The sequence below is a fragment of the Rhinoderma darwinii genome, chromosome 1, assembly GCF_050947455.1.
Source record: "Rhinoderma darwinii isolate aRhiDar2 chromosome 1, aRhiDar2.hap1, whole genome shotgun sequence".
In the NCBI taxonomy this organism is placed as follows: Eukaryota; Metazoa; Chordata; class Amphibia; order Anura; family Rhinodermatidae; genus Rhinoderma; species Rhinoderma darwinii.
In genome coordinates, this window is record NC_134687.1 from 75160000 (window position 1) to 75186645 (window position 26646).

A 26646-nucleotide genomic window follows, 5' to 3' on the forward strand; every position below is an offset into this window, starting at 1 on the left:
TTTGCCTCTAATGAGTAAAACTCCTGAGTGCTCGTGCGCTGCACGGCCTGAGAAAAAGAATGTCCCTGGATAAACCCTTTAAGGCCAGCAAGATATTGTCGTGTATTAAAAGAGGCATGGACTCCCGGGACAGGGATATAATATTACCACTTTACAAAGCATTAGTGAGGCCTCATCTAGAATATGCAGTTCAGTTCTGGGCTCCAGTTCATAGAAAGGATGCCCTGGAGTTGGAAAAAATACAAAGAAGAGCAACAAAGCTAATTAGGGGCATGGAGAATCTAAGTTATGAGGAAAGATTGAAAGAATTAAACATATTTAGCCTTGAAAAAAGATGACTAAGGGGGGACATGATTAATTTATATAAATATATTAATGGCACATACAAAAAATATGGTGAAATCCTGTTCCATGTAAAACCCCCTCAAAAAACAAGGGGGCACTCCCTCCGTCTGGAGAAAAAAAGGTTCAACCTGCAGAGGAGACAAGTCTTCTTTACAGTGAGAACTGTGAATCTATGGGATAGTCTACCGCAGGAGCCGTCACAGCAGGGACAGTAGATGGCTTTAAAAAAGGGTTAGATAATTTCCTAGAATGAAAAAATATTAGCTCCTATGTGTAGAAATTTTTCCCATCCCTTTTCCCTTCCCTTGGTTGAACTTGATGGACATGTGTCTTTTTTCAACCGTACAAACTATAACTATATTTACACAGAGGGATGTGCTGCCGACAATTCTATTTCAGGCTGCATAAACGATACGATCAGCTGATGAACGAGTGTTTGCTCGTTGTGCTCGGATGTGGTTGACAAGCCTGTATAGAATAAAGGGACTTCCATACTGGCCGACAGTCAATATCAGGGAGATGCGCTGCCGACAACAATAATATTTTACTTCTTTAAAACAATACGATCAGCAGATGATGGAGCGTTTGCTGGCTCTTCTGCCGATCGCGGTCCTTTTTACACAGGACAATTATTGGTAACTAGCGTTATATGAACGCTCGTCTGCACGATAATCGCCCAGTGTAAAACCCCCTTAATGGCATGCAAACAATGCCCCCTCCAATCCAGCTTCACAGGCAGCCCATGAGATTAGCCCATGAGCGCTGAATTCTATCAGTGCTAAATTGAAGGGTGGGTTGGTGGTGCTGGCATGACATTATGTGTGTCTTCCCTGCATTGTTCTATATACACTGCGAATAGTGACCTAATAGCCAACTCATATTATATACCCTAGTTAGGGAGGCAGGGGGCGATGTAAATTAAGGTTCAAACAAAGCAAATGTCAAAGTAGTTTAAAAAAAAAAACACATACAAATAACTCCCACCCAATAGCCACCATCCTGCGTGAAACAGATGCATGTTTGAATTAACGGAGCACGTACCCAATGAGTTTGCATTATGCCAAGTATAGGTTACCTCAAATCTACAATAAATATTCGTGGTCTACAATATTTCCCTTCATAGATAGGCCTCTATATTATGTTACACCAACACTAAATACGTCTTTACAAAAGTGTCCCTGTACTACCCATATATTGATGCCATAGGATACAATGTATCAGAGCAGGGCAGGGTTTACACCTGCGATGGTGTCTCCGCTGTTCTGCTCATAGAAGCAAAAGAACAAAAATATCGGAAAGCGCCGGTTCCATTGTACGATGGACAAAATCGGCACCCGACGGATCCCATTGACTTTAATGGGTTCCGTCGAGTCGGTTGTTTTACCGGTGTTTTCGGCCGGATCCGTGACAGACGCCCCTAATGAAGATGTGAACAGGCCCTACATAAAATTAATCAGTCTGGAATCCTGATGGTATAAATTGCAGAAGATTGCCTAGACTAGATACAATTGTAGCAAGTTATCAACTGAAAAGTTTTTTGGGTTTTCCCATCTATATATAAAACCCAGAGATTTCTTGTAACTGACAACAAGCAAAGATCTTTAAAATAGTCCTCCTATATAGCTAGACAACCCCTATAATCCCAGTGAAGCAAATGGCAGCCAATGATGACATACTGTGAAATACCTACTGTATATGCTTGCATTTAGTCGGACCTCAATAGCTCCGGCACTCTCTCATTTTATCTGACTCGCTTACATATTGGTCAACTAAAGATTGCCAACAAGCCATCAGTCACTCAGTAAGCCACCACACGACCACAAAGTGCCCAGAGAGCCATTCGATTTCAGCACTCCGGCTTTAGCATTTCACATTTAAGTTTGTGAAATCAAAGGAGCTCTTAAAAGGGGTTTTCTGAGTTATTCCAAAAAGTAGCTGGGGTAGGAGGGATGAATTACAAAAAAAAATAAAAAAAATTAGAGATTTAGGCTTTGCCAGCTTGACACTGGGAAGCAAACGCCTGCATCAGAGGAGCGCCAATACTCACATGGCACAAAGTCCAAGGTGGTGACCTACAAAGCCTGTCAGATAAGGCCACCAAACTACATACACTATCCGGCCTATGTATGGGGACACCTGAACATACATTATATGAGCTTGGGCCCTTTTGGTGACTATAATGGTCACCGCTCTTCTGTAAAGATTTTGGATCGCGTTTGTGGGAATTTGTGGAATTCAGCCAAAAGAGCATTAGCGAGGCCAGACACGGAAGTTGGATAAGAAGGTCCACGTGCCAATTCATTACAAGGGTGTTGGATTGGGTTGAGGTCAGGGCTCTGTGCGGGCAACTCCAGCTTTTCCACACCAATTTCATAAAACCATGCCTTATGGACATTGCTTTGTGCACGGGGGCACAGAAAGGGGGCTTCCTCATACTTTTACCACAAGTTAGAAGCATACAAATTGCCCAACATGTCGTGTATGCTGAAACATTAACCTTCACTGGAAATAATGGGCCTTGACCAAACCTGAAAAGTAGTCCCAGATCAATATCCCTCCTCCACCCAATGTTACAGTAGGCAGCGTTCCCCCGGTATCCACTAAACCCAGATTCACCATTGGACGGCCAGATAGTAAAACGTGATTCACCACTCTAGAGAACACATTTCCCCTGCTCCATTGTGTGCAGCAGCTGGACCGAGAAAACTCATGTCAAAGCTCCCGACACACAGTTCTTGTGCGGATGAAACAGAGGACAGGCCAGTTTCACTCCCCACAGAACTCGTCAGCCCACTGAGTTTACGTGGTCGATTACTTTAACCCCTTAGTGACCAGCCCATTTTAGGCCCTAATGACCAAGCTATTTTATTCGTTTTTCTATAGTCGCATTCAAAGAGCTATAACGTTTTTATTTTTTCGTCTACATAGCTGTATGAGGACCATTTTTGGGTACATATAATTTTTATATTAACTTTTATTAACCCTTTTGGGGGGGGGATTATAAAAAAAACCTGAAATTCCGCCATTGTTCTATGCGTTTTTAAATTGCCACCGTTCACTATGCGACGTAAATAACACATTACCTTTATTCTATGGGTCGGTACGATTACGGCGATACCACATATGTAGAGGTTTTTTTATGTTTTACGACTTTAAAAATAATAAACAATAAAAACACTTTTGAACTAAAATTATTTGCTTTTGCATCGTCGCTTTCCAAGAGCCGTAATTTTTTTATTTTTCCATCAATGTAGTGATTTTTTGGGCTTGTTTTTCGCGGGACGAGACGTAGTTTTGAATGGTACTGTTTTGGGGTGCATGGGACTTATTGATTCATTTTTATTATGACTTTTTTGGGGGGCGATGGAAAAAAATAGCAATTTCGCCATGGTTCTTTGCGTTTTTTTTTTTACGGTGTTCACTTTGCGGTTTAAATTACATATTAACTTTATTAATGGAGTCATTACGGTCGCGGCGATACCACATGTGTGTACTTTTTTTTTTTTTTTTTACACTTTTACTAAATAAAACCACTTATGGAAAAAAATGGATTTATTTTTTTACTGTACTTTTTATTAATAATATTTATTTCACTTTGATGACTTATTTTATTAGTCCCACTAGGGGACTTTACTGTGCGATGTTCCGATCGCTGCTATAATGCTCTGTTATACTTCGTATACCAGAGCATTATTGCCTGTCAGTGTAAATCTGACAGGCAATCTGTTAGGACGTGCCTCCGGCGCGTCCTAACAGGAATATGTCCAGGGCAGACCTGGGGGCTTTTATCAAGCCCCCGGCTGCCATGACACCCCATCGGAGACCCGCGATTTCATTCGCGGGCCGCCGATGGGTGACAGAGGGAGCGCACTCCCTCTGTAAACAAAGTTAAATGCCGCGGTCGCTATTGACGGCGGCATTTAACGGGTTAAACGGCCGCGATCGAAGTAAACTTCGATCGCGGGCGTTGGAGCAGGAGCTCAGCTGTCATCAGACAGCAGAGCCCCGGCTCCAGCCTGCACGGGAGACCCGTGCAGGACTTAGACTAGGCTGACGTGAAAAGGCGTCAGCCTAGCCTAAAGCCCATTAGTGACCGACGTAAAAAGGCGTATTAGTGGTCACTAAGGGGTTAAGACTGAGCGTTAATCACTTCTACGCGTTGCTGAGACAGTAAAGTCAATAATTAGGAGGTGTGCCAATATACTTTTGGAAATATAGTGTACCAGGGTGTTAGACCATCTGGCTGCCAGACAAGAATCCTGATCTACACAGCTGGCTCCTGTCAGTCATTGGCACAAAGCCACACTTTCAATATGGGTGATCTACATGCCTAGGACCCAATTCAAGGCAGATCTATACTCCAGGTCAGAAATGGACATACCTCAAGGAACCACTCTTACCATCTGGATAGCAATTTACGTGCCTAAAATAATAATGTGGTCTGTATGGTCCAATTTTGGCAATACCCCATCTACCACTTTTTCTCACATCTTGAGTGTGCTGGTTTCCAGGTGGCAAAGGGACTTAGAACAATGTGCTCATCCCAGCCCTACTGTTTCCCGTCTGTCTTCCTGCCTCTTCAATGCTCCCCTTTATCATCCGGTTCAGCCTCTGATCCTGCAAAAACATAGCTATGCTCAAATACAGAACCGGTGGACTCCTAGATATATATGCAGCTTCTTACCTCATCATTGAGATATATATACCCATAGCTATACAGTTACCTATGCTGTTACAAGGGAGAACAATTACTAGACCGTATGGACAGAGGTTAAAGTCATGTAATAATCTGCAGATCAGAGTGATGTGATTTTATAGATCATGTATTTGACATGGTGCTGCGGGTGACATGGTGCTGCGGGTGACATGGTGCTGGTATCCCTGCAGCTTGCGATTATGTAATGAGAGGGGGGGGGGCAGTGGCATGGCTCTATTTGATTCTGGATGTTGGAGGGCATGGTATACTCCACCTGCCTGACTCTGTCCAGTGCTCAACCCACATAACACTGCATGGGCATATCCTCTCTGATGGCACCTCAGTGCCCGGCACTTGCCTTTGCTTACAGGTTCTATCACATTCTAGCCAAGACACGAATTACCTGTTTAGCTCCTCCAGCTGTGCACTTACTTTTCCCCTTACAGTTACACGTGAATTCCCCTCCTTTCACCCCAACTACCATTTGCAGCCTTACACTGTGACGTGCCCACATCCCCGCACAACGACCGGATCCGGGGTGTATTTCAGAAGCTGCTCCTCCAGCGCTCGTTCCTCATCCTCTTCCTCCTCTTCGTAAATCTCATCAAAATCCGCCATTCTCGCCGTTCTCAAAGCTGGGCGCACAGCGGAAAGCGCCGCAGCTATCTTCTAGATCGTCCCCGTTACCAGGAAGCTGAGGCCGCCATACCCTGCCGCTGCGTCAAGACGTGAGGACGTCCTTCAACGTCACGAGGGTCATGTGACATATTAAGCTTCAGTGTTTTTTTTTTATTGTCACTTTTTGTAACTTTATTGTTCTGTAGAGGTTTACAAGAAGATGTCTGAGTGAAAAGTGTGGTGTATATATTCAGAGCAGGTCTGTACACACAGTGTGATTAAAAATAATAACTTTGAATTTTTTAAGGTTTTAAGTATTTTTGAGGTTTTTTTATTTTTTAATTTCAGGGTGAAATTTTTTTTGCCTAATTTTTCGGTCCATAAAATGTTAACGTTTCATTTATATTTATTTTATTAAAGCAGAATATAAAATAATTAAAATGACACATTGCTTTTTTTTCTGTTTCTTTTTCTCTAGTTCTCTGAACACTTAAAAATTAAAATTTTGCAAGTCATGAGCAGAGGTTTTTATATCCTCTTAATTGTTACAACGTGTATCATAAATTGTAAACATTTTTAAATCCCCCCCCCGGGTTCTAAATATACAAAATGAAGGCACTACGTAATATACTTGCTTTCAGAACTCTGCCACTATTCGCACTTGCACTGGCCGGTCACGTGATTGCTACTTTTGTGTTTGTTTCCTGATATGATGACATCCCATACATTGGTACCATGGTTCTCTTCTTGAACTCCACTCATCCAATGTATGGGATGTCATCAGTGTTGTCCTGTACATGGGGCTCGGTCATCTGATGCTTGTGCGGAGCACATGCGGCTTAAACACCCTTGTGATCAATTCCCCAGGGCCTCCATGCCTAGCCCCCCCCCCCCCCCCAAATCCCCGGGGAAGCGCCACCTTTAACTATTGAAATTTATGGCAGAGTATGGAGCTATAAGCTACCTGCCCTGCCATTCTCCAGGCCACAGGCTGCTTTAGCACTACGGCTTACAAGACGACAGGATCGTCAAAGGACATTAGCGTCACAGCACAGATGGCGCGATGATATCACCGCATCACGCCGCCTGCACCGGGATGCTGATTTCACATGCCAGAAGAGGCCTCAGCTGCTCCGCTTTACGCGGGATCAAGAGAAGGTAAGTGTAACTTTGTTGCTCCAATTTTGGGGCATTGAACAATTAAAACTGGGACCCAGGGCTGGCAATTTAGACCGCAGACTCTTAGAGGAGGAAGCACGCTGGATCCACCGTCTTGGCACCATGACCCCTCAGGGGCTCAACGAGGGATTCACTTATAGTGCCTTTCTGTGACTGTTTGTCATTCCCCTTTTTATGTTCGGTATGGATGTCCATATTGTTTGTGCCGTTTTATGATTGGTCGGTTTCTAGCCTATATAATCGCCTGATTTATGTTTATCATAGCCTCTCCTAATAGAGCGGCTGTACTCTGATATATCATAGTTACCCTTACCTTTATTTATTATTTTATTATTTTGACCATATATATATCTTCTAGTATGGCAGCCGGTATTATTTATTATTTGTTGTATTATTATTATTATTATTTTTTCATAGTTGTACCTGTTCTGATGGGGGTCTGTATGTGTGGTGTATTTAATTATTTATAGTCGCATTTACATACATATACTACGATGCCATAGTGGAGACTAGCTACTGCCCCCGGCAATGAGTTTAAAGAGACATTCATGGCGTTTACATCTATTTGCCATGTCCTGTTTGACCTGGCTGTGCTCTGAGTCCTATCTTCTGCCTACTGCGCAGCTGCGCTGATCTGGACTGTGCTACTATTGGACTATGGCGGGGGATGTGTACTGTTCCCTGCACTAAGTCCAGACTGACATCTACGGCGCTTGCGCCGACCTGTCACACTCCGGTCTTTCTTGTCACTTTTCTAAGTTCTCTTTTTGTCTAACTGCGCATGCGCGCTGTCTCTGGACTTGGTTGGCCGTTCCGGCTGTACGCTTGCGCGGCCCGCTGTCTGCTATTGGTCCTCTGTTATGATGTCTTCTATTGGTTGGGTCTTCCCCTCCGATGGCTGTTACGTTTTGCACTGCTCTATTGGCGGTCTGTTCTTTTACCCGCCCCCTACATACGTCATTCTACATTCCCATAAGAGGTTATGTTTTCTCGCCGCGCCGCCATTAGCCCCGTGTACCCCTGAGGACGCTACTACTTAGCGAAACATGTCGGGGGGGCTCTATTTGTTTTAATTTCCTGCCTTAGCCGGATATATTCATCTACCGAGCCATATGGTGTTTATTGCCTGATAACTGACTTGCTGTATGTCATTCAGTGTTTACTTTCGGTTGTTTAAATACTTTGCTGAATCCTTCAGCGAACCACTCTTACTTCGGCTTCTGGCAGTGACAGTTTTAAACTTATGTATGTGGTCTGTCTTTTGCTACACGTAGCTTAATAAAAATTTTAAAATTATTTCTACTACTATTGGGTGGTCAGGAAAAAGGGTTCTGTTTGCCTGCAGGCATTCCTCTTATTGACCATAATTATTGTACCTGCTGACTACCCAGGGTCAAAAATTGTTTTTCTGTCCTATATGCTACTAGGGCGCACTATAAGCTACCAGGGGGCACTATATACATCTAGGGGGCATTGTACGCTACTAAGGGGCACTATATGGTGCTAGAGGGAACTATATGGGCTATTAGGGGGCACAAAGGTGGTCATTTGTATTGCGTGGGGAACAAAGTGGGTTGTTATTGTTTTTGGGGCAGAAAGGGGTTTTAGTAATAATAATTCCCCCCTTTCTGCCCCAAAACTGTAATAACAACCCTCTTTGTGCCTACACAATAAGTTTTTGTAGGTGGGAAGTAGGTGGGGAGGGAGCTGGAAAAGGGAAGATCCAAAGATGTCTGGACAGCGAGCTCTGCAGACACAAGTCGTGTCTGGAAGAAGACCTCATAATGGTCTGGGCCAGATAGAAAAGATAGGAAAAGTGAACGACTCCAATTTGAGAAAACGTCACCTGTAAATCACTGAATTTCTTACGTCCCTGCATATAGTTAAGTCCCTGCATATAGTTACTGTCAAAATATCAATACCTCAGAACAGACATCAAAGTGTGCTGAGTAATACATAACTATGCGTTTTTCTAGTGTTGCATAAAAGACAACATTGGGTACTGTAAAGCATATATACATTATTCTCCAACTATGACTACTGTGCCCATAGGCAGCTTTTTACATGACACATTTTTATAAATATTAGAAAAAAATGTGTCTACCCCTCATATGCTCCCTCAGACAGGGTAACATAGGAACAGATGCACTATATATCTGTAGTTTCATTATGCAAGTAATTATAGAGAGAGAAGTATAATATATTAGTATTTTGTATTTTAATAAATGTGTGACTTTATAGCTTCACGTATTTAGTGAGTTATCCCCAAGAAACTTGCTCTAGGATATTATTACTAAGATTGAATTTTAACATTCGGATGAAATTGTTCTGCATTGACAAACCAAACAAAGAGAAGGTGACACATCATTCAGTGTGAGGGTATGTGCACACGATGAGAGGCTTTTACGTCAGAAAAGACAGACTGTTTCCAGGAGAAAACAGCTGCCTCGTTTCAGACGTAAAAGCTCCTCCTCGTATTATGAGAGGCGTCTGTGACGCTCGTAAATCTTGAGCTGCTCTTCATTGACTTCAATGAAGAACGGCTCAAATTACGTTGCAAAGAAGTGTCCTGCATATAATGTATATAAGTGTCCTGCACTTCTTTGCCGAGGCAGTCAATTTACGCGTCGTAGTTTGACAGCTGTCAAACGACGACGCGTAAATTACAGGTCGTCTGCACAATACGTCGGCAAACCCATTCAAATGAATGGGCAAATGTTTGCCGACGTATTGTAGCCCTATTTTCAGGCGTAAAACGAGGCATAATTCGCCTCGTTTACGCCTGAAAATAGGTTGTGTGAACCCAGCCTTATATGTGAGTTACTTTAGCTCTAACAGCCCTGACAGATAGGAAAGAAGAAAAACGGATATTCTATACAACATTACAAGAAATACTTTTCCAATGTGGAATTTTAATGTGGATATTTGCACATAAATTTACACAGGCCTAAGTTCTCTAGATCAATACTTTAAACCCCCTAAGAAGAGGAACGTTGTGAATGGTGACGACTGAGATGTAGCTAAAAGATCGTAATGTAGTTTTAGAAATCACAAAAATTATAAAGTGGAACCGGTATTAAAAGGCCCAAAGTCATGATAATGAGCTACAAAACTATCCATAAAAAATAATTTTGGAACTGTTAAATCAAGATGCATGAGCAACATGATCGGATGGAACTAACAAGTGAAAAAAGCAATAGTAATAGAGAAATAACACATTTATAATTCTGCTCTTCTTTCTTGCTGGGCATATTATGGAAATTGGTTGCAGAATTGAAATGACTTTTTACCCATAATAAGCAACTAAGGGGGCTTCACTGCCACCTGCACAGGATTTTAAGCTGAAACTGACCTGAAATACTTGCCATGTGCTTTTATTCATTCAGAAATGCTGAGGCTTACATAAAGAATAAAATACCAGCCAGAGAACAAACCGACTTCTCAATGAGGGTAATTGTGCCTCTTTCACTAGGAAGAAAGACCTTTACTCCAGAGGCTAATGCTCTTAAAACTGCAACTCTCTAATGAAATAGGCATGATTTTCCAGTCATTCACTAGCATTTAAATATTTGTTTTTCTCATCATTTTATTGAGCACATTGAGCTTTTTATATGCTGCTTTGTTAATACAATCGTGCTTTGGTTTTATACATTAGTTCAAGCTCTGCTTTCCATAATAGTAATGAAGCAAATGTAAAATTACCTAAGTTATATTCATTTTATGTATGATTAGTAAATAACAGAACATTTTCAGAATATAATATCCTAACATCTCTAAGAAAAAAATGAAAGCAAAAAAAATAAAATAAACAGCTTTAGGAAGGGTTCTACCTACATGCAAATCAACTAAAGGTTGTAGATTTAAAAAAACAGGGCTGATTATTTATTCCAGAAACAGCACCATTCATGTCTGTGGGCTGGTATTGCAAAGGCTGAACTGCAATGCCAGATACAGCCAATGGACAAAAGTGGCGCTGTTTCTGGAAGAAAGCCACCATGTTTCTCTAATCTAATACAGACAAACCTTTAAAAGAACACAACACATTTAATTTCCAAATATATTATACAGTTAGGTCCAGAATTATTTGGACAGTGACACAAGTTGTGGCATTTTAGCTGTTTACCAAAACATATTGAATATACAGTTATATAATCAATATGGGCTTAAGTGCAGACTCAGCTTTAATTTGAGGGTATTCACATCCTAATTTGAAAAAGGGTTTAGGAATTATAGCTCTTTAATATGTAGCTGCCTTTTTTTCAAGGGACCAAATGCAATTGGACAATTATCTCAAAAGTTATTTAATGGGCTGCTTGGGCTATTCCCTCGTTAATCCATCATCAATTAAGCAGGTAATGGGTCTGGAGTTGATTCCAGGTGTGGCATTTGCATTTGGAACCTGTTGCTGTGAACCCACAATATGAGGTCAAAGGAGCTCTCAATGCAAGTGAAACAGACCATCGTTAGGCTGAAAAAAATGAAGAAATCCATCAGAGAGATGGCACAATTGTTAGGAGTGGCCAAATCAACAGTTTGGTACATTCTTGAAAAAAAGGGTGCACTGGTGATCTTGTGAACTCCGATAGGCCTGGACCTCCACGGAAGACAACAGTGGTGGATGATCACAGAATCCTTTCCATGGTGAAGAAAAACCGCTTCACAACATCTACCCAAGTAAAGACCACTCTCCTGGAAGTTGGTGTATCAGTATCTAAGTCTACCATAAAGAGAAAACTTCATGAGAGCAAATACAGAGGATTCACCACAAGGTGCAAACCATTAATCAGCCTCATAAATGGAAAGGTCAGATTAGACTTTGCCAAACAACATGTAAAGAAGCCAGGCCAGTCCTGGAACAGCATTCTTTGGACAGATGAAACCTAAGATCAACCTGTGTCAGAATAATAGGAGGAAGAAAGTATGGAGAAGGCTTGGAACGGCTCATGATCCAAAGCACACCACATCCTCTGTAAAACATGGTGGAGGCAGTGTGATGGCATGGGCATGCATGGCTGCCAGAGGCACTGGGTCACTAGTGTTTATTGATGATGTGACTGAAGACAGAAGCAGCCGGATGAATTCTGAAGTGTTCAGGGATATACATTCTGCTCAGATTCAACCAAATACAGCAAGGTTGATTGGATGTTGCTTCACAGTACTTATTGACAATGACCCAAAACATACTGTGAAAGCAACCCAGGAGTATTTTAAGGCAAAGAAGTGGAATATTCTGCAATGGCCAAGTCAATCAACAGATCTCAACCCGATTGAGCTGCATTTCACTTGCTTAAGACAAAACTTAAGGTAGAAAGACCCACAAACAAACAACAACTGAAGACGCTGCCGTAAAGGCCAGGCAAAGCATCACAAAGGAGGAAACCCAGTTGCTATCAGTGTGTGAAGAGTGGGAGAAGAGGGTTGCATTGACAATCCAACACAATGGGCAGCACTTTGAACACATTTTATAAGTGGTCAGAAACTTGTAAATAACTCATGAAAGAATAAAGTAACGTTAAAACCAAGCACACCATTGTTTTTCTTGTGAAATTCTCGATAAGTTTGATGTCTCACATGACCCTCTTCCCATTGAAAAAACTAAAGTTGGATACAAAATGGCCGACTTCAAAATGGCCGCCATGGTCAACACCCAGCTTGAAAAGTTTCCCCCCTCCCATATACTAATGTGCAACAAACAGGAAGTTAATATCACCAACCATTCCCATTTTATTTAGGTGTATCCATATAAATGGCCCACCCTGTATTAAAAAATTATATTTTATTTATGGTAATGTTAATTTGTCCAATTACTTTTGAGACCCTGAAATGAGGAGGCTGTGTAGAAAAATGGTTGCAATTCCTAAACGTTTCACAGGATATTTTTTTCAACCCTTTGTATTAAACCTGAAAGTCTACACTTCAATTGCATCTTAGTTGTTTCATTTCAAATCCAATGTGGCGGCATGCAGAGCCCAAATCATGAAGACTGTGTCACAAATAATTCTGGACCTAACTGTATGTTATAATTTGGCTTTGGATTGTGTGGGACTGATTGTTCATAGATGTGGGATACTTGCGTGGACTACCCAAATCCCAGCCACCCAACCACCCAAATAACACTACAAACTTAGATCATGTCCTGTACTCTGCTAATTTATCTGTATTTCTGTCTTCCTGGACAACCCCACTTGTATGAAAAGTTAAAGTCTACTTAACAATTTCAAGTTTCATGTTAAAGAGGACCTGTCACTAGGTCACATAAGTTGAACTGGTTTACTGAACTAAATAGCGCTGTCTCCCTGATTCCAGCGCTCCTTTTTTTGTATCTTGGAAACCCCCATTCCAGAGATATGGCTCGCTGTTTTTTTTTTTTTAAGATCCCTATATGCTAATTTTCTGTAGTTAGCCAACAGGGTGTGACTTATTACCAAGCTGTCTTGCGCTGATTGGTCAGCATCAAAGGCAGGGAAGCTAGCTCCACCCCGTTGGCTAACTACAGCAACAATACCATATAGGGAGCCAAAACAACAGTGGGCCATATCTCTGGAATGGAGGTCCAGGAGAAAAAAGGCGCTGGAATCAGGGAGATAACGCTATTCAGGTCAGTTAACCAGTTCAACTTATATGTCCTAGTGACAGGTCCTCTTTAAATTAGAAATGTACCTAAATATATCTATAGACATATCAGAAGGCTAAATCATTGGGGGTCTGTGAGCAAGTCCCCCTACAGTCCTAAAAAGAAGGTGAACTCTACAAATGTCTGTCGTTGGATATCTGTGACACAATGCTCTAGCACTATAGTGCAGGTTCTGTGATTTGCACTGCAAGAAATCTATGAGCATCACTGTACAGAGTTCCAGTTACTGTACAGAGAGCTACAGCCCCTTTATTTGCAGTATGATATGGCATTTTATTACATTATAGATCAGATAACATGTTGTTCTATTTCTCCTTCAGTTCAAACAACATTTATTCCTTTAAAATAAAGGCTATGTAAACCTTTTGAAGCCTTTTTTTTTTTTTTTTTTTAACTAAAACAGTGTATTTTAGTATTTTGTGCAATTTTTCATTTGTTTTTATCACTTTTTTTTTTCTTTTACTTTTTCAGATACAGCGTCTATGTATGCTGGATACATAGAAGGTGTATCCTGCGCTGTATCTGCGCTGGAACCTGAATCCATCAGGTCAGTGTGATTGATGGCTTCGGTGAAAGAGGGTCCTTGGTGTCCTCACGCAGTATCCAGCTGTTATAGATCACATCTTAGTTCATAACCGGATTCAGGTTTCAGCGCAAGATACAGTTTCTATGTATCCAGGATACATAGAAGCTTTATCGGAAAACATTTTTAAAACACTAAAGTACACTGTAAAAAAAAAAAAAGTCTTCAAAGGTTTACTTAGCTTTTAAGCCTGTCTAACTGATGACCTTAATGGCAGATGCAGCCATAAGCAGGTTGTACGTTTTGGACATTCCTTTTCGGTTAGAAGATTTTATGATAATAGTCTGCTGATCCTTCTGCTAATACCTCCAGAGATCAGGTATAATTTGCTGGGGAACCCGGTAGCAAGTGCTTGATTCCCCTACAGCGCCGCCACAGGAGAAAATAAGGATTACATGGTGCCCATTGAAATTAAATGTGTAATACACAAACACTCTGTTTACACCAGAGTGAGAGATGCTCTTTATCTAGCTAAAACATGAGGGTCTTACATGGAGACCCCTCTCTATTAAGTCAGAATACCCATATCAGAGAAACCCTTTAATCTCTCAGGTTATGAATGATTGTCAATGGGTTGGTGCAGTACAGTATAGCAAGTTATACTACTTCTATAAGAATAATGAATTATTATGTTTAATGAGTAACTTCTGTGTAGAAGGGTGCAGACACGTTCATGTTCAGTGCGGCTGACTAATGGCCTGTTAATGGCCACAATTTAATGTGGGTAAAACCGCCCTTTATCTGCAAAATTGTGTGGCCATAAAGGGTGTATTAATTAATGGTCGCACAATTTTGTTTGTTTTATGGTCTGAGATCCAAAGTAGTAAATGAGTGACCCACATTTAAATACCAAGGAGGAATGTTAAAGTATCAATGTAAAATGTGGATGGACATTGCTTGTTAGAGAAGGGGGGGCATTTCGTTAGCTAAAGATGAGATTAGTGACCGATGTGGCAACATTTCGCTATTCTGCTTGATGAGATGTCCGGCATCACAACTGGACACAAATTGTAACCCTAAGGAAACCATGGTATCCATTTTGTCACCAGTTTCCTTCCAACATTTTTGTACTTGATATAACACAGTTGAGCGACACGAGCAGATGACGTGGCTCCCCAAACCATCACTGATTGTAGAAACTTCACACTGGACCGCAAGCAACTTGGATTGATGCCTCTCCACTCTTCCTCCAGACTCTGGGACCTTGTTTTCCAAATGAAATGCAAAATTTACTTTCATCTGAAAACAGGACTTTGGACCACTGAGCAGCAGTGTTGGTCCACTGTGTTATATCAAGTCCAGAGTCAACGCAGCCGTCTAGCAGGAAATTTTCGAGCACTTCATGCTTCCCTCTGCTGACAAACTTTATGGAGATGCTGATTTAATTTTCCAGCAGGACTTGGCACCTGCCCACACTGCCAAAAGTACCAATTCTTTGTTTAATAACCACAGTATCACTGCGCTTGATTGGCCAGCAAACTCGCCTGACCTAAACCCCATAGAGAATCTATGGGGTATTGTCAAGAGGAAGATGAGACACCAGACCCAACAATACAGACGAGCTGAAGGCCGCTATCAAGGCAACCTGGGCTTCCATAACATCTCAGCAGTGCCACAGGCTGATCGCCTCCATGCCACGCCGCATTGATAACACCTCAGCAGTGCCACAGGCTGATCGCCTCCATGCCACGCCGCATTGATAACACCTCAGCAGTGCCACAGGCTGATCACCTCCATGCCACACCGCATTGATAACACCTCAGCAGTGCCATAGGCTGATCGCCTCCATGCCACGCCGCATTGATAACACCTCAGCAGTGCCACAGGGTGATCGCCTCCATGCCACGGCGCATTGATAACACCTCAGCAGTGCCACAGGCTGATCACCCCCATGCCACGCCGCATTGATAACACCTCAGCAGTGCCACAGGCTGATCGCCTCCATGCCACACCGCATTGATAACACCTCAGCAGTGCCACAGGCTGATCGCCTCCATGCCATGCCGCATTGATAACCCCTCAGCAGTGCCTCAGGCTGATCACCTCCATACCACGCCGCATTGATGCAGTAATTCATGCAAAAGGAGCCCCGACCAAGTATTGAGGGCAGATACTGGACATACTTTTCAGTAGGCCAACATTTCGATATTAAAAATCATTTTTGAAATTGGGCTTATATAATATTAACATTTTCGGAGACACTAAATTTTGGGTTTTCATTAACTATTAGCCATAATCATCAACATTAAAATAATAAAAATGCTGTAAATAGATCCCTCTGTGTGTAATGAATCTATATAATATATGAGTTTTCACTTTTTTAATTGAATTACTGAAATAAATACATTTTTTGATGATATACTAATTCATTGAGAAGGACTAGTATATTTAGTGTAAATTAGCAAAATTACAAATAAATAGATTTTGTTTTTAAACCTGTTGCTTAATTTTAGCCTAATAAAAAATATATATAATTAACATTATGACTATAAAAATAAAAAAAAGCCCTATATGTCACAAAAAACCACAAAGATTATTTGAGTAGCCTAACAAATAAAAAAGCTAGGGCCATGAGGCTGTATTATTATTATTATTTTTTTTTTGCTGTGACATGTTTTTGTTGTGTTTTTTTTTTTTTTGCACATATGGCCACAAAATGGCGTGAGTTAATACACCCTTAAAACCACTGCATGCATAAACTCTCTGGTCAGGACCAAAATCATCAGATTATGAATTAATTTTAGGCCCATAGGGAGATAAATTCTCTTCGCAGTATAATGGGAAGTTAGATGTAATATATTTTGTTTCAATTTCTCACTGTTATGCAGTTCTCTATTGGCTGTTAGAGAATTAGGACATTCTTGTTCACATCCAGAAGCTCAAACCCCACAAACTTCTCACAGCAGAGAGATTGCTACAAATGTATCCAGTCTGAACCATCCTCTGTGAGGTATCTCTCCTGGTGTAATTGTTTGCGAAGATGTATCAATGTAGGTACAATGTATCTGTCTGGAGTCCAAGCTGTTTATCACAAAGTGAATTGCCTAGACTGGATACAATTATAGAAAACTCTTATATATGAAAAGTTATTAGGTTTGTGCAGGTTTTCAGCCTATCGATGTCAAGAAGAATGTTCATATTCATTGATAAAGAAACATAAATGTTGATAATGGTGAGAAATGAATAACACAAAGTATAGTAAAAAGTTGCAGAACTTAATATTATACAATAGCAAAACTTTACATAAAAATTATAAACCAGTCATACACATTAGTTCAGTGTATCAACTTCCCCATGAATATGGATGTTTATTTCAATGGGTAGTTTGGAATCCAACACGCCTGATAAAACATTTTTAATGCTCTGGCGGCACCCCTGGGGATTGTTTACATGCACATAGCATGTGACTGCTGCAGCCAATCTGAAGGCCACATGCACACAGCCGTAGCCGTGATTACGGACACGAACGGCCGAGGAGTGTCATCCGCTGGCCATCTGCAATCACTGACCATTCCAACAAAAGAGGCGCATTCATTTCAATGGTGCCTGACCGCAATTGCAGACCGTAAAATGACTTGTCCTGAGTTTTTGCGGTCCACATGGTCCATGTAAGCCACATTCGTGTGTATGGGCCAATAGAAATTAATGGGTCGGACTTTTGCGTATGAATTGCGGACGCAAAAACACGTTCATGTGCATAAGGCCTAAAATCACACAATTCAAAGGTGTAACAGATAATCATGAGGCCCCATAGTAGTATTCAGAATGGTCCTTCCAGCTGCTACCGAGGTAGTTCCATCAAGAATGAAAGGAAGGATGCCCCAAACCTACAATGCATCTTCTGTGTACTTCTCAATTGACTATGTCACACAGAAAGCTTGGGGCCCCATTTTTAATTTTAATATGCGCCACCATGATAACTTTGTTCCGATAAGTAGTGAAGGTGCTGTGGTTAACATTTTAGGCTAGGTTCACATTTATGTCCAAGCAGTTGTTTCATACCTGAGCATAACTGACACAACTGATAAGATTTTTGTGCACTGGTCAGGTGTCCATAGCCTGACATAGCTAGACAGAGATCTGCCATCCAATCTAATGCAATTGATGTCAAAACTGCTACAAAGCAAAACGTGGGATCAGTCCTGACATCAGTTTCCCCCTGGAGTTTCCTTACTCCCCAGAGGGTAGCAAAACTGCATTGCTGGATATATCTGAAGTGGGCCTTACAAAAGTAGGACTGGCTAGTCACTTCTCTTCTTGACAGCTACTACGGACGGGTATATTGTACATGTATATGACTGTCCATATTACAGATGTAACCCCCCCCCCCCCCGCCCCTGTGGTTCTGCTCAACTGAAATTAGTTAATCATAGGGTTTTATGGTGATCTACGTTATTCCAGTAGAAATGTGCCGGTTTCAGCATTGCCCAACATACTCACCCCAACATGTGCCCATGTTAGTACTGCCAGAACCGGGAGTGAAACATGCCGGATATCTTTGTCTGGGACAGGTTGCATACAAAATGTAATTTTTATCAGGACTTCCCTTATATTTGATATTTTCTGTGTGTGTGTGTGTGTGTGTGTGTGTGTGTGTGTGTGTGTGTGTGTGTGTGTGTGTATGTGCGTGTAACTATCTAAAGTTACCTATCTATATATGTATGTCAAGATCTCCATAGACTTCTATCTATGTATAAATAAGTAAATAGATATCTATAGATGTATATGTATTTCTATCTATCTATCTATCTATCTATCTATCTATCTATCTATCTATCTATCTATCTATCTATCTATCTATCTATCTATCTATCTCATATCTATCTATCTATCTATCTATCTATCTATCTATCTATCTATCTATCTATCTATCTATCTATCTATCTATCTATCTATCTATCTATCTATCTGTCTCATATCTATCTATCTCATATCTATCTATCTATCTATCTATCTATCTATCTATCTATCTATCTATCTATCTATCTATCTATCTATCTATCTATCTATCTATCTATCTGTCTCATATCTATCTATCTATCTATCTATCTATCTATCTATCTATCTATCTATCTATCTATCTATCTATCTATCTATCTATCTATCTATCTCATATCTATCTATCTATCTCATATCTATCTATCTATCTATCTATCTATCTATCTATCTATCTATCTATCTATCTATCTATCTATCTATCTATCTATCTATCTGTCTCATATCTATCTATCTCATATCTATCTATCTATCTATCTATCTATCTATCTATCTATCTATCTATCTATCTATCTATCTATCTATCTCATATCTATCTATCTATCTCATATCTATCTATCTATCTATCTATCTATCTATCTATCTATCTATCTATCTATCTATCTATCTATCTCATATCTATCTATCTATCTATCTATCTATCTATCTATCTATCTATCTATCTATCTATCTATCTATCTATCTATCTATCTATCTATCTATCTATCTATCTATCTATCTATCTATCTATCTATCTCATATCTATCTATCTATCTATCTATCTATCTATCTGTCTCATATCTATCTATCTCATATCTATCTATCTATCTATCTATCTATCTATCTATCTATCTATCTATCTATCTATCTATCTATCTATCTATCTATCTATCTATCTATCTATCTATCTATCTATCTATCTATCTATCTATCTAATCACTCTCATATCTATCTATCTATCTATCTATCTATCTATCTATCTATCTATCTATCTATCTATCTATCTATCTATCTATCTATCTATCTATCTATCTATCTATCTATCTATCTATCTATATTCTGTATGGAACAAACTGTTGTATAAAGTCACCTTAAATACATTTTCTCCAACCTGTTACAACATTTTATCTTGGTGCTATACCAAAATGATTAAATATTATATGAGTTGTTATATTGGAAAATAAATAAATAAATAAAGAAGGACTTTAATAACTAAGTGACCTTATAAGTGAGGCCTGAGATGTGTTTATCTCTAATATATCTTCGTGGTCTCATTCATTGCTATTAAGGACATGGAAATGGGACATTTCAATGGGCAGTGGAGGTGATTTCCCAGAATAGCCTCCTTTTCATTAGTACAAATCTTTTCTTCTTGCTGCCCGGCTCCTGTAATGAGATTCTTTTAAGCTTTACAAGCCCCTTCAAATATTGCATCCTCATCATTGGGAAAACCTTAGTTTTTAACCATTACTACATATCTGTTAGTATTCAAATCCTGGCTCTCTGAAAGGAGAACCCTTGCACTATTCTTGCTCAATGCACTCCTCAGTTCATATAATTCTCTGGCCTTTTGATGTCCCACAATGCACGTTACGCCCAAAGATTGTCTCTTTGGACTGATCTACAACGCTTGGCTTGATGTTTGAAAAGTAGACTTGACAGCAAGGATGTTGGTGCTCCCACGCCTGAGCCAGAGCAAGGACCTGCATCAATCCTCCAGCTCAGAAAACAAGATATCCTTCAGGCAAGGTCCATAAATGCAAATAGCTGCTTAACACGATCCATTTGTGGCCAAGTTATATCTACAAAACCGACATCCATGTAACTTCCTCATCAAAAGAGACTTCCCCCTACTACTTTAATCCCAGGGCTGAAGAAATTATTAATATTGCAGCTGTTCTTCTGATTAATGAGACATAATTGCTCATGAAAAGTCACCCCTGTGGTATTTTGTTGTGTCCTGGATCTTTGTTCTTTTGCACTATTATTGAGGACTTTCTTGAAGGCTTCTTTTCAGTTTTTGGTATTCACAAAGTGTTGCCTGGTAACAGATAATGGGGAAATCTCAGTCTATATTGGGTAAAATGTGACATAGATAGCAATATCACAATGACACTTTTAAACAACTATAGATACAAGTTAACGATCCGCTTTCAATAATACATTAATAGGCTTGTTCACGGTTTCTATAATGATCTCATTAGTGCAAGGAAGGGCAACCCTGACTCTAATGCTTCAAGCAACAGCCTAAAGTAAGTACATATAGATAGAAGGACAAAGATCCACAGATATAGTGTATAGATACAGTCTAAGATGGTTCAAGATACACAAGATATATATGACAGAAGGAATGAAATCTAGATATAGTATGAAGAAATAAGAGTAGCTCTACATATAATATATGGACAATTCTGCAGTATATAGATAAAAGCTACAAATGTAGATATAGTACACACACACATAAAAAAATATATACATATATGTGTGTATATATATATATATATATATATATATATATATATGTGTGTATATATATATATATATATATATATATATATAAATAGATAAAAAGATAGATATAGACACATTATATAGATATAAGGTTTGCAGAGATAGATAGATAGATAGATAGATAGATAGATAGATAGATAGATAGATAGATAGATAGATAGATAGATAAAGATGTGGATATATAGATACTTTATATGGATATACGTTTTTTATGCAGACACTTGTATATCAATCTGCTTATAGTACGCAGATAACAATAAAAATAAGTATATAAAGTTTTTGGCTGTATTAATGGTGTCAGTATGATGACGCTATTCAGTGCCTCTGTTAATAAATCCTTCTTAATATGTGATTATTATATTGCTGTATTACGACTAGACAGTTGGAGTATTTTATATTATTGTTTCCTTGTTGCTGTTTTTTTCTTTCATGTTCACACATTGCACATACAGTTTTGCTACAAGTCGCATTGGAATTACTGTAATTTCCATATAATAAATGTTCTGGGGGCCAGTACACATATTAATATGTTTCAACATTACATGACCTGTTTCCAATGTCACTACATGGATACACTTTTGAATATATCGCTCGTTTTCTTTTGTGTTATATTTTACCATATCATAGTGGTGTATTATAGAAAGTTATAGCGTATCATATAAAACTGTAGTGTGTACTATTTTTATTGTATTGTAATATCGAAAACTACAGTGCAGTAAATAAAGGTGTAGTATAATATCTGTATACTGTATATAAATATACACGTATAATAAATATCGTTTTTAATTTACAATTGTGAAGATTAAATTATTTGTTCTGGATATTTGCAGAGATTTACTATACAGTAATATGCTTCCATATAACAATGTTCTATATCGTGTTTGTGTGTGTGTGTGTGTGTGTGTGTGTGTGTCTGTGTGCGCGTTTATATGCATGTGCAATATGTGTATACATACTGTGTCTTTCCAATTATTTACTTAGAAAAGATGTGTGTGTAGTTGTGTATAGTCCAATGATTTTTTAGTGCACATGTATAGTTTAGCTGTATAGGTTCTATATATATTAATTATGCTATATTATATAGGTATGTCTGCTTCAAGGAATATAAGTACATATTGCATTGTATAGATGTGTGTAAATATAAAAATATATAAATATACCGTCATTTAGCAGCAAAATTTAGAGAAGTGAGGTCGATTATGGTCAGTGTGCACTTCCTTTGAACTCCTCCGAAAATACTCTTAATATGAGGATGTCTTGTCTTTAGTTGCATTGCTTAGTCCCAGTGTGAATGTTTGTATGTCTGTATATGAGAAATGAGGTTGGGTACGATCAGGGTGCACCTCTTTAGTTGTACTCTGATAACTCTTGTGCTAAGAGGGGGCCGTTAGTTACATTGCTAATAGTTCCAGTATGTATGTCTGTATATGAGAAATGAGGTTGGGTATGATCAGGGTGCACCTCTTTTGAAATGATCTATTAATTCTTGTATTAAGAGGGTGCCATTAGTTACAACGCTAGTAGTGCCAGTATGTATGTATGTATGTATGTATGTATGTATGTATGTATGTATGTATGTATGTATGTACGTATGTATACTTGTATATGAGAAGTGTGGTTGGTTAGGATAAGTTTGCACCCCCTTTGAACTCCTATAATAATTCTCCTACTATGAGAGTGCCTTTAGTTATATTACTATTATTTCATGTGTATATGAGAAGTGTTGTTGGTTATAAGTTTGCACCCTCTTTGAACTTCTCTGATAATTCTCCTACTATGAGGGTGCATTTAGTTATATAGCTATTACTTCATGTGTATATGAGATGTGTGGTTGGTTATAAGTTTGCACCCTCTTTGAACTCCTCTGATAATTCTCCTACTATAAGGGTACCTTTAGATACATTGCTAGTAGTTCATGTGTATATGAGAAGTTTGGTTGGTTTAGTTTGCACTCCCTTTGAACTTCTCTGATAATTCTCCTACTATGAGGGTACCTTTAGTTACATTGCTAGTAGTTCATGTGTATATGAGAAGTGTGGTTGGTTTAGTTTGCACCCTCTTTAAACTCCTACTATGAGGGTACCTTTAGTTACATTGCTAGTAGTTCATGGGTATATGAGAAGTGTGGTTGGTTTAGTTTGCACCCTCTTTAAACTCCTACTATGAGGGTACCTTTAGTTACATTGCTAGTAGTTCATGGGTATATGAGAAGTGTGGTTGGTTTAGTTTGCACCCTCTTTAAACTCCTTTGATAATTCTCCTACTATAAGGGTACCTTTAAGTTATATTGCTAGTAGTTCATGTGTATATGAGAAGTGTGGTTGGTTTAGTTTGCACTCTCTTTGAACTCCTCTGATAATTCTCCTACTATGAGTGTACCTTTAGTTACATTGCTAGTAGTTCAGGTGTATATGAGAAGTGTGGTTGGTTTAGTTTGCACCCTCTTTAAACTCCTACTATGAGGGTACCTTTAGTTACATTGCTAGTAGTTCATGTGTATATGAGAAGTGTGGCTTGTTTAATTTACACTGTCTTTGAACTCCTCTGATAATTCTCCTACTATAAGGGTACCTTTAGTTACATTGCTAGTAGTTCATGTGTATATGAGAAGTTTGGTTGGTTTAGTTTGCACTCTCTTTGAACTCCTCTGATAATTCTCCTACTATGAGTGTACCTTTAGTTACATTGCTAGTAGTTCATGTGTATATGAGAAGTTTGGTTGGTTTAGTTTGCACTCTCTTTAAACTCCTCTGATAATTCTCCTACTATGAGTGTACCTTTAGTTACATTGCTAGTAGTTCATGTGTATATGAGAAGTTTGGTTGGTTTAGTTTGCACTCTCTTTGAACTCCTCTGATAATTCTCCTACTATGAGTGTACCTTTAGTTACATTGCTAGTAGTTCATGTGTATATGAGTAGTTCATGTGTATATGAGAAGTTTGGTTGGTTTAGTTTGCACTCTCTTTGAACTCCTCTTATAATTCTCCTACTATGAGGGTACCTTTAGTTACATTGCTAGTAGTTCATGTGTATATGAGAAGTGTGGTTGGTTTAGTTTGCACCCTCTTTGAACTCCTCTAATAATTCTCCTATGTGGGTGCCTTTAGTTACATTGCTATTAGTTCCAGTGTATTGAACTGCAGGCAGACGCAGCTCTACACACCGCACCCCCTCACTAGAATGAAGGGAATCAAAGGCTTTTTCCTTAAAAGGCCTAATTTTCCCCTTGAATTATGAAAGTGATGGCTCTGTACCAGTCTGTGCTCTGTACCCAGCTGCTTAATACCTGCTAAACCCTTCCACGTGTGCCGGCCAGTCCCCGCAATTACCGCTCATTATAGACTCATAAGAGCCCTCATTGCAGGGATTAATTCATGGCCTGAGACATTCTATCATCAGACAGAATTATGGAGAAATCTCATAGTAATAAGGAGGAGAGAGTGGTGTGGGCACACGTCCTGCATCATTCCGCCTGGCTGCCAGCATCTCCTCCGCACTCCCGTGTCTTATCACTGCTCAGACTCTATTATCCCGATTACCCATCCACAGCCTGATGTGGCAGCTCATAGACTTTACATGGCATCATCCATTCATCTGCATGCTGGGACTACAAGTCCCAGTGTGCAGTCATAATACTCTCATGTGGCCCAAGAAGAGTATGTAAAGACGCGAATATATGACCTACTGTACATATCGTCGATATCTCTCATTATCTATCTATCTATCTATCTATCTATCTATCTATCTATCTATCTATCTATCTATCTATCTATCTATCTATCTATCTATCTATCTATCTATCTATCTATCTATCTCTACAGTAGGTCAACAGTAAATGTGGGTCAACCTGTTCCATTGGTACAGTGAGTCATGTAGATTAACTTTTAATGTGCCAATAACTAAGTTCATGACTACACAATGTTCCATAAAACAGGTGGCCTAGACTCGACTGGAGAAAATAGTTCGCCAATCGGTTGGCATTGACCTTCTATGAGTGCTAATTGTTGTCACAAGATGCCGGATTAGCACATTTCTGGAATAACTCCCTGTTTACCCTGCACACATCCACCTTCCTGTAAGTGCTTTCTAATGGAATCCTAATCACATCCAAATAGCTCCATAACCATTCTCACCAGTATAATTGGCGTCCATAAATCTTGAGCTCAGGTCAGTGCTATCATACACGACTTCACTCACTGAACTTTCCACAGTGCTGGAGAGTGGTGCCAGCTATTGCGGACAGTGGTTATTATTACTGCGGTCAGAAAAGGGTTACTGATATAACTCCACACTGAGTAATAAAACTAATACTACTACTACTACTAATAATAATTATTATTAGTAATAATATCGCCATCATCTGTATTATTCATCAGTATATCTGATACAGACCGTGTATACAATTATATATAATACTATTGCACTCACAAGCATTTACTGCATCTCCTCAATACATCAGACACGATCTATCAGTCATAAAACTCATTGTACAAAGTTCAAGGATGAACCACTTGTTCTGCGTATTTAGGACCTCTACAGTGACAAAAGTACTAACTAGAATCAAAATAATACTTTTTCTGAAGACAAAAAATTATCTAAATAATGAATGAGTGAATGAACTCTAGGACTGCCCTCTCTAATTTCCTGATATCTCAAACCGGATTTCAGTGCTAACTGCATCATAAATGAGTAACAAAAAGACATGTAACAATTCATCCGAAATATAAATTACTATGTTATTAAATAACTATACAAAAAAAGTGTCAATTAAATCGTGGAAAATGTTTCAATTAGATGCCTAATATAATATACTATAATAGAATATATAGTATGTGCTGTTTTATAATGTATAAAATTTCATGTATAATAGGATTATTTTCATTTTATTATCTATTCCATTCCGTTATTGCACTACAATGCATTTTACTGATATGATCATTATTCATTTTATTTAACTTTCCTCCTCTTTTCATGATGATGATGATTATTATTATTTATATGAACTATTATTATCATTATTATAATTTTTGTTATTATTTAATTTTAATATTTTTCCAACGTCATCATTATTATTAACAACATCATCATCATCTTCTTCTTCTTCGTCTTCGTCTTCTTCTTCATCATCATCATCATCATCATTTTCTTCATCCTATTATTATTATTATGCTGTACTTTTTCCATGACAATAAAACTCATAAGCAATTAAACTGATGCCAGAACAGTATTGTACATGACCATTGGTACATTAAGAATAGATGTGATCATTACAGCTATGAGAGGTCTCTGTGTGGTAAGTGCAGCTTCTCCTGCCTAAAAAGTAT

The 26646-nt window shown here is 39.0% G+C and overlaps 1 protein-coding gene across 1 annotated transcript in view; it reads right to left on the reverse strand.

Moving 5' to 3' along the window:
* CHIC2 (cysteine rich hydrophobic domain 2) overlaps positions 1-5801 on the reverse strand; it is a 47202-nt gene extending 41401 nt beyond the window's left edge. Inside the window, exon 1 of the mRNA XM_075849610.1 lies at positions 5538-5801. Within this exon, the coding sequence (XP_075705725.1) occupies positions 5538-5659 (122 nt within the window). The 5' untranslated portion in view covers positions 5660-5801. The remainder of the gene's footprint in view (positions 1-5537) is intronic.
* Between the last annotated feature and the right edge of the window lie 20845 nt (positions 5802-26646).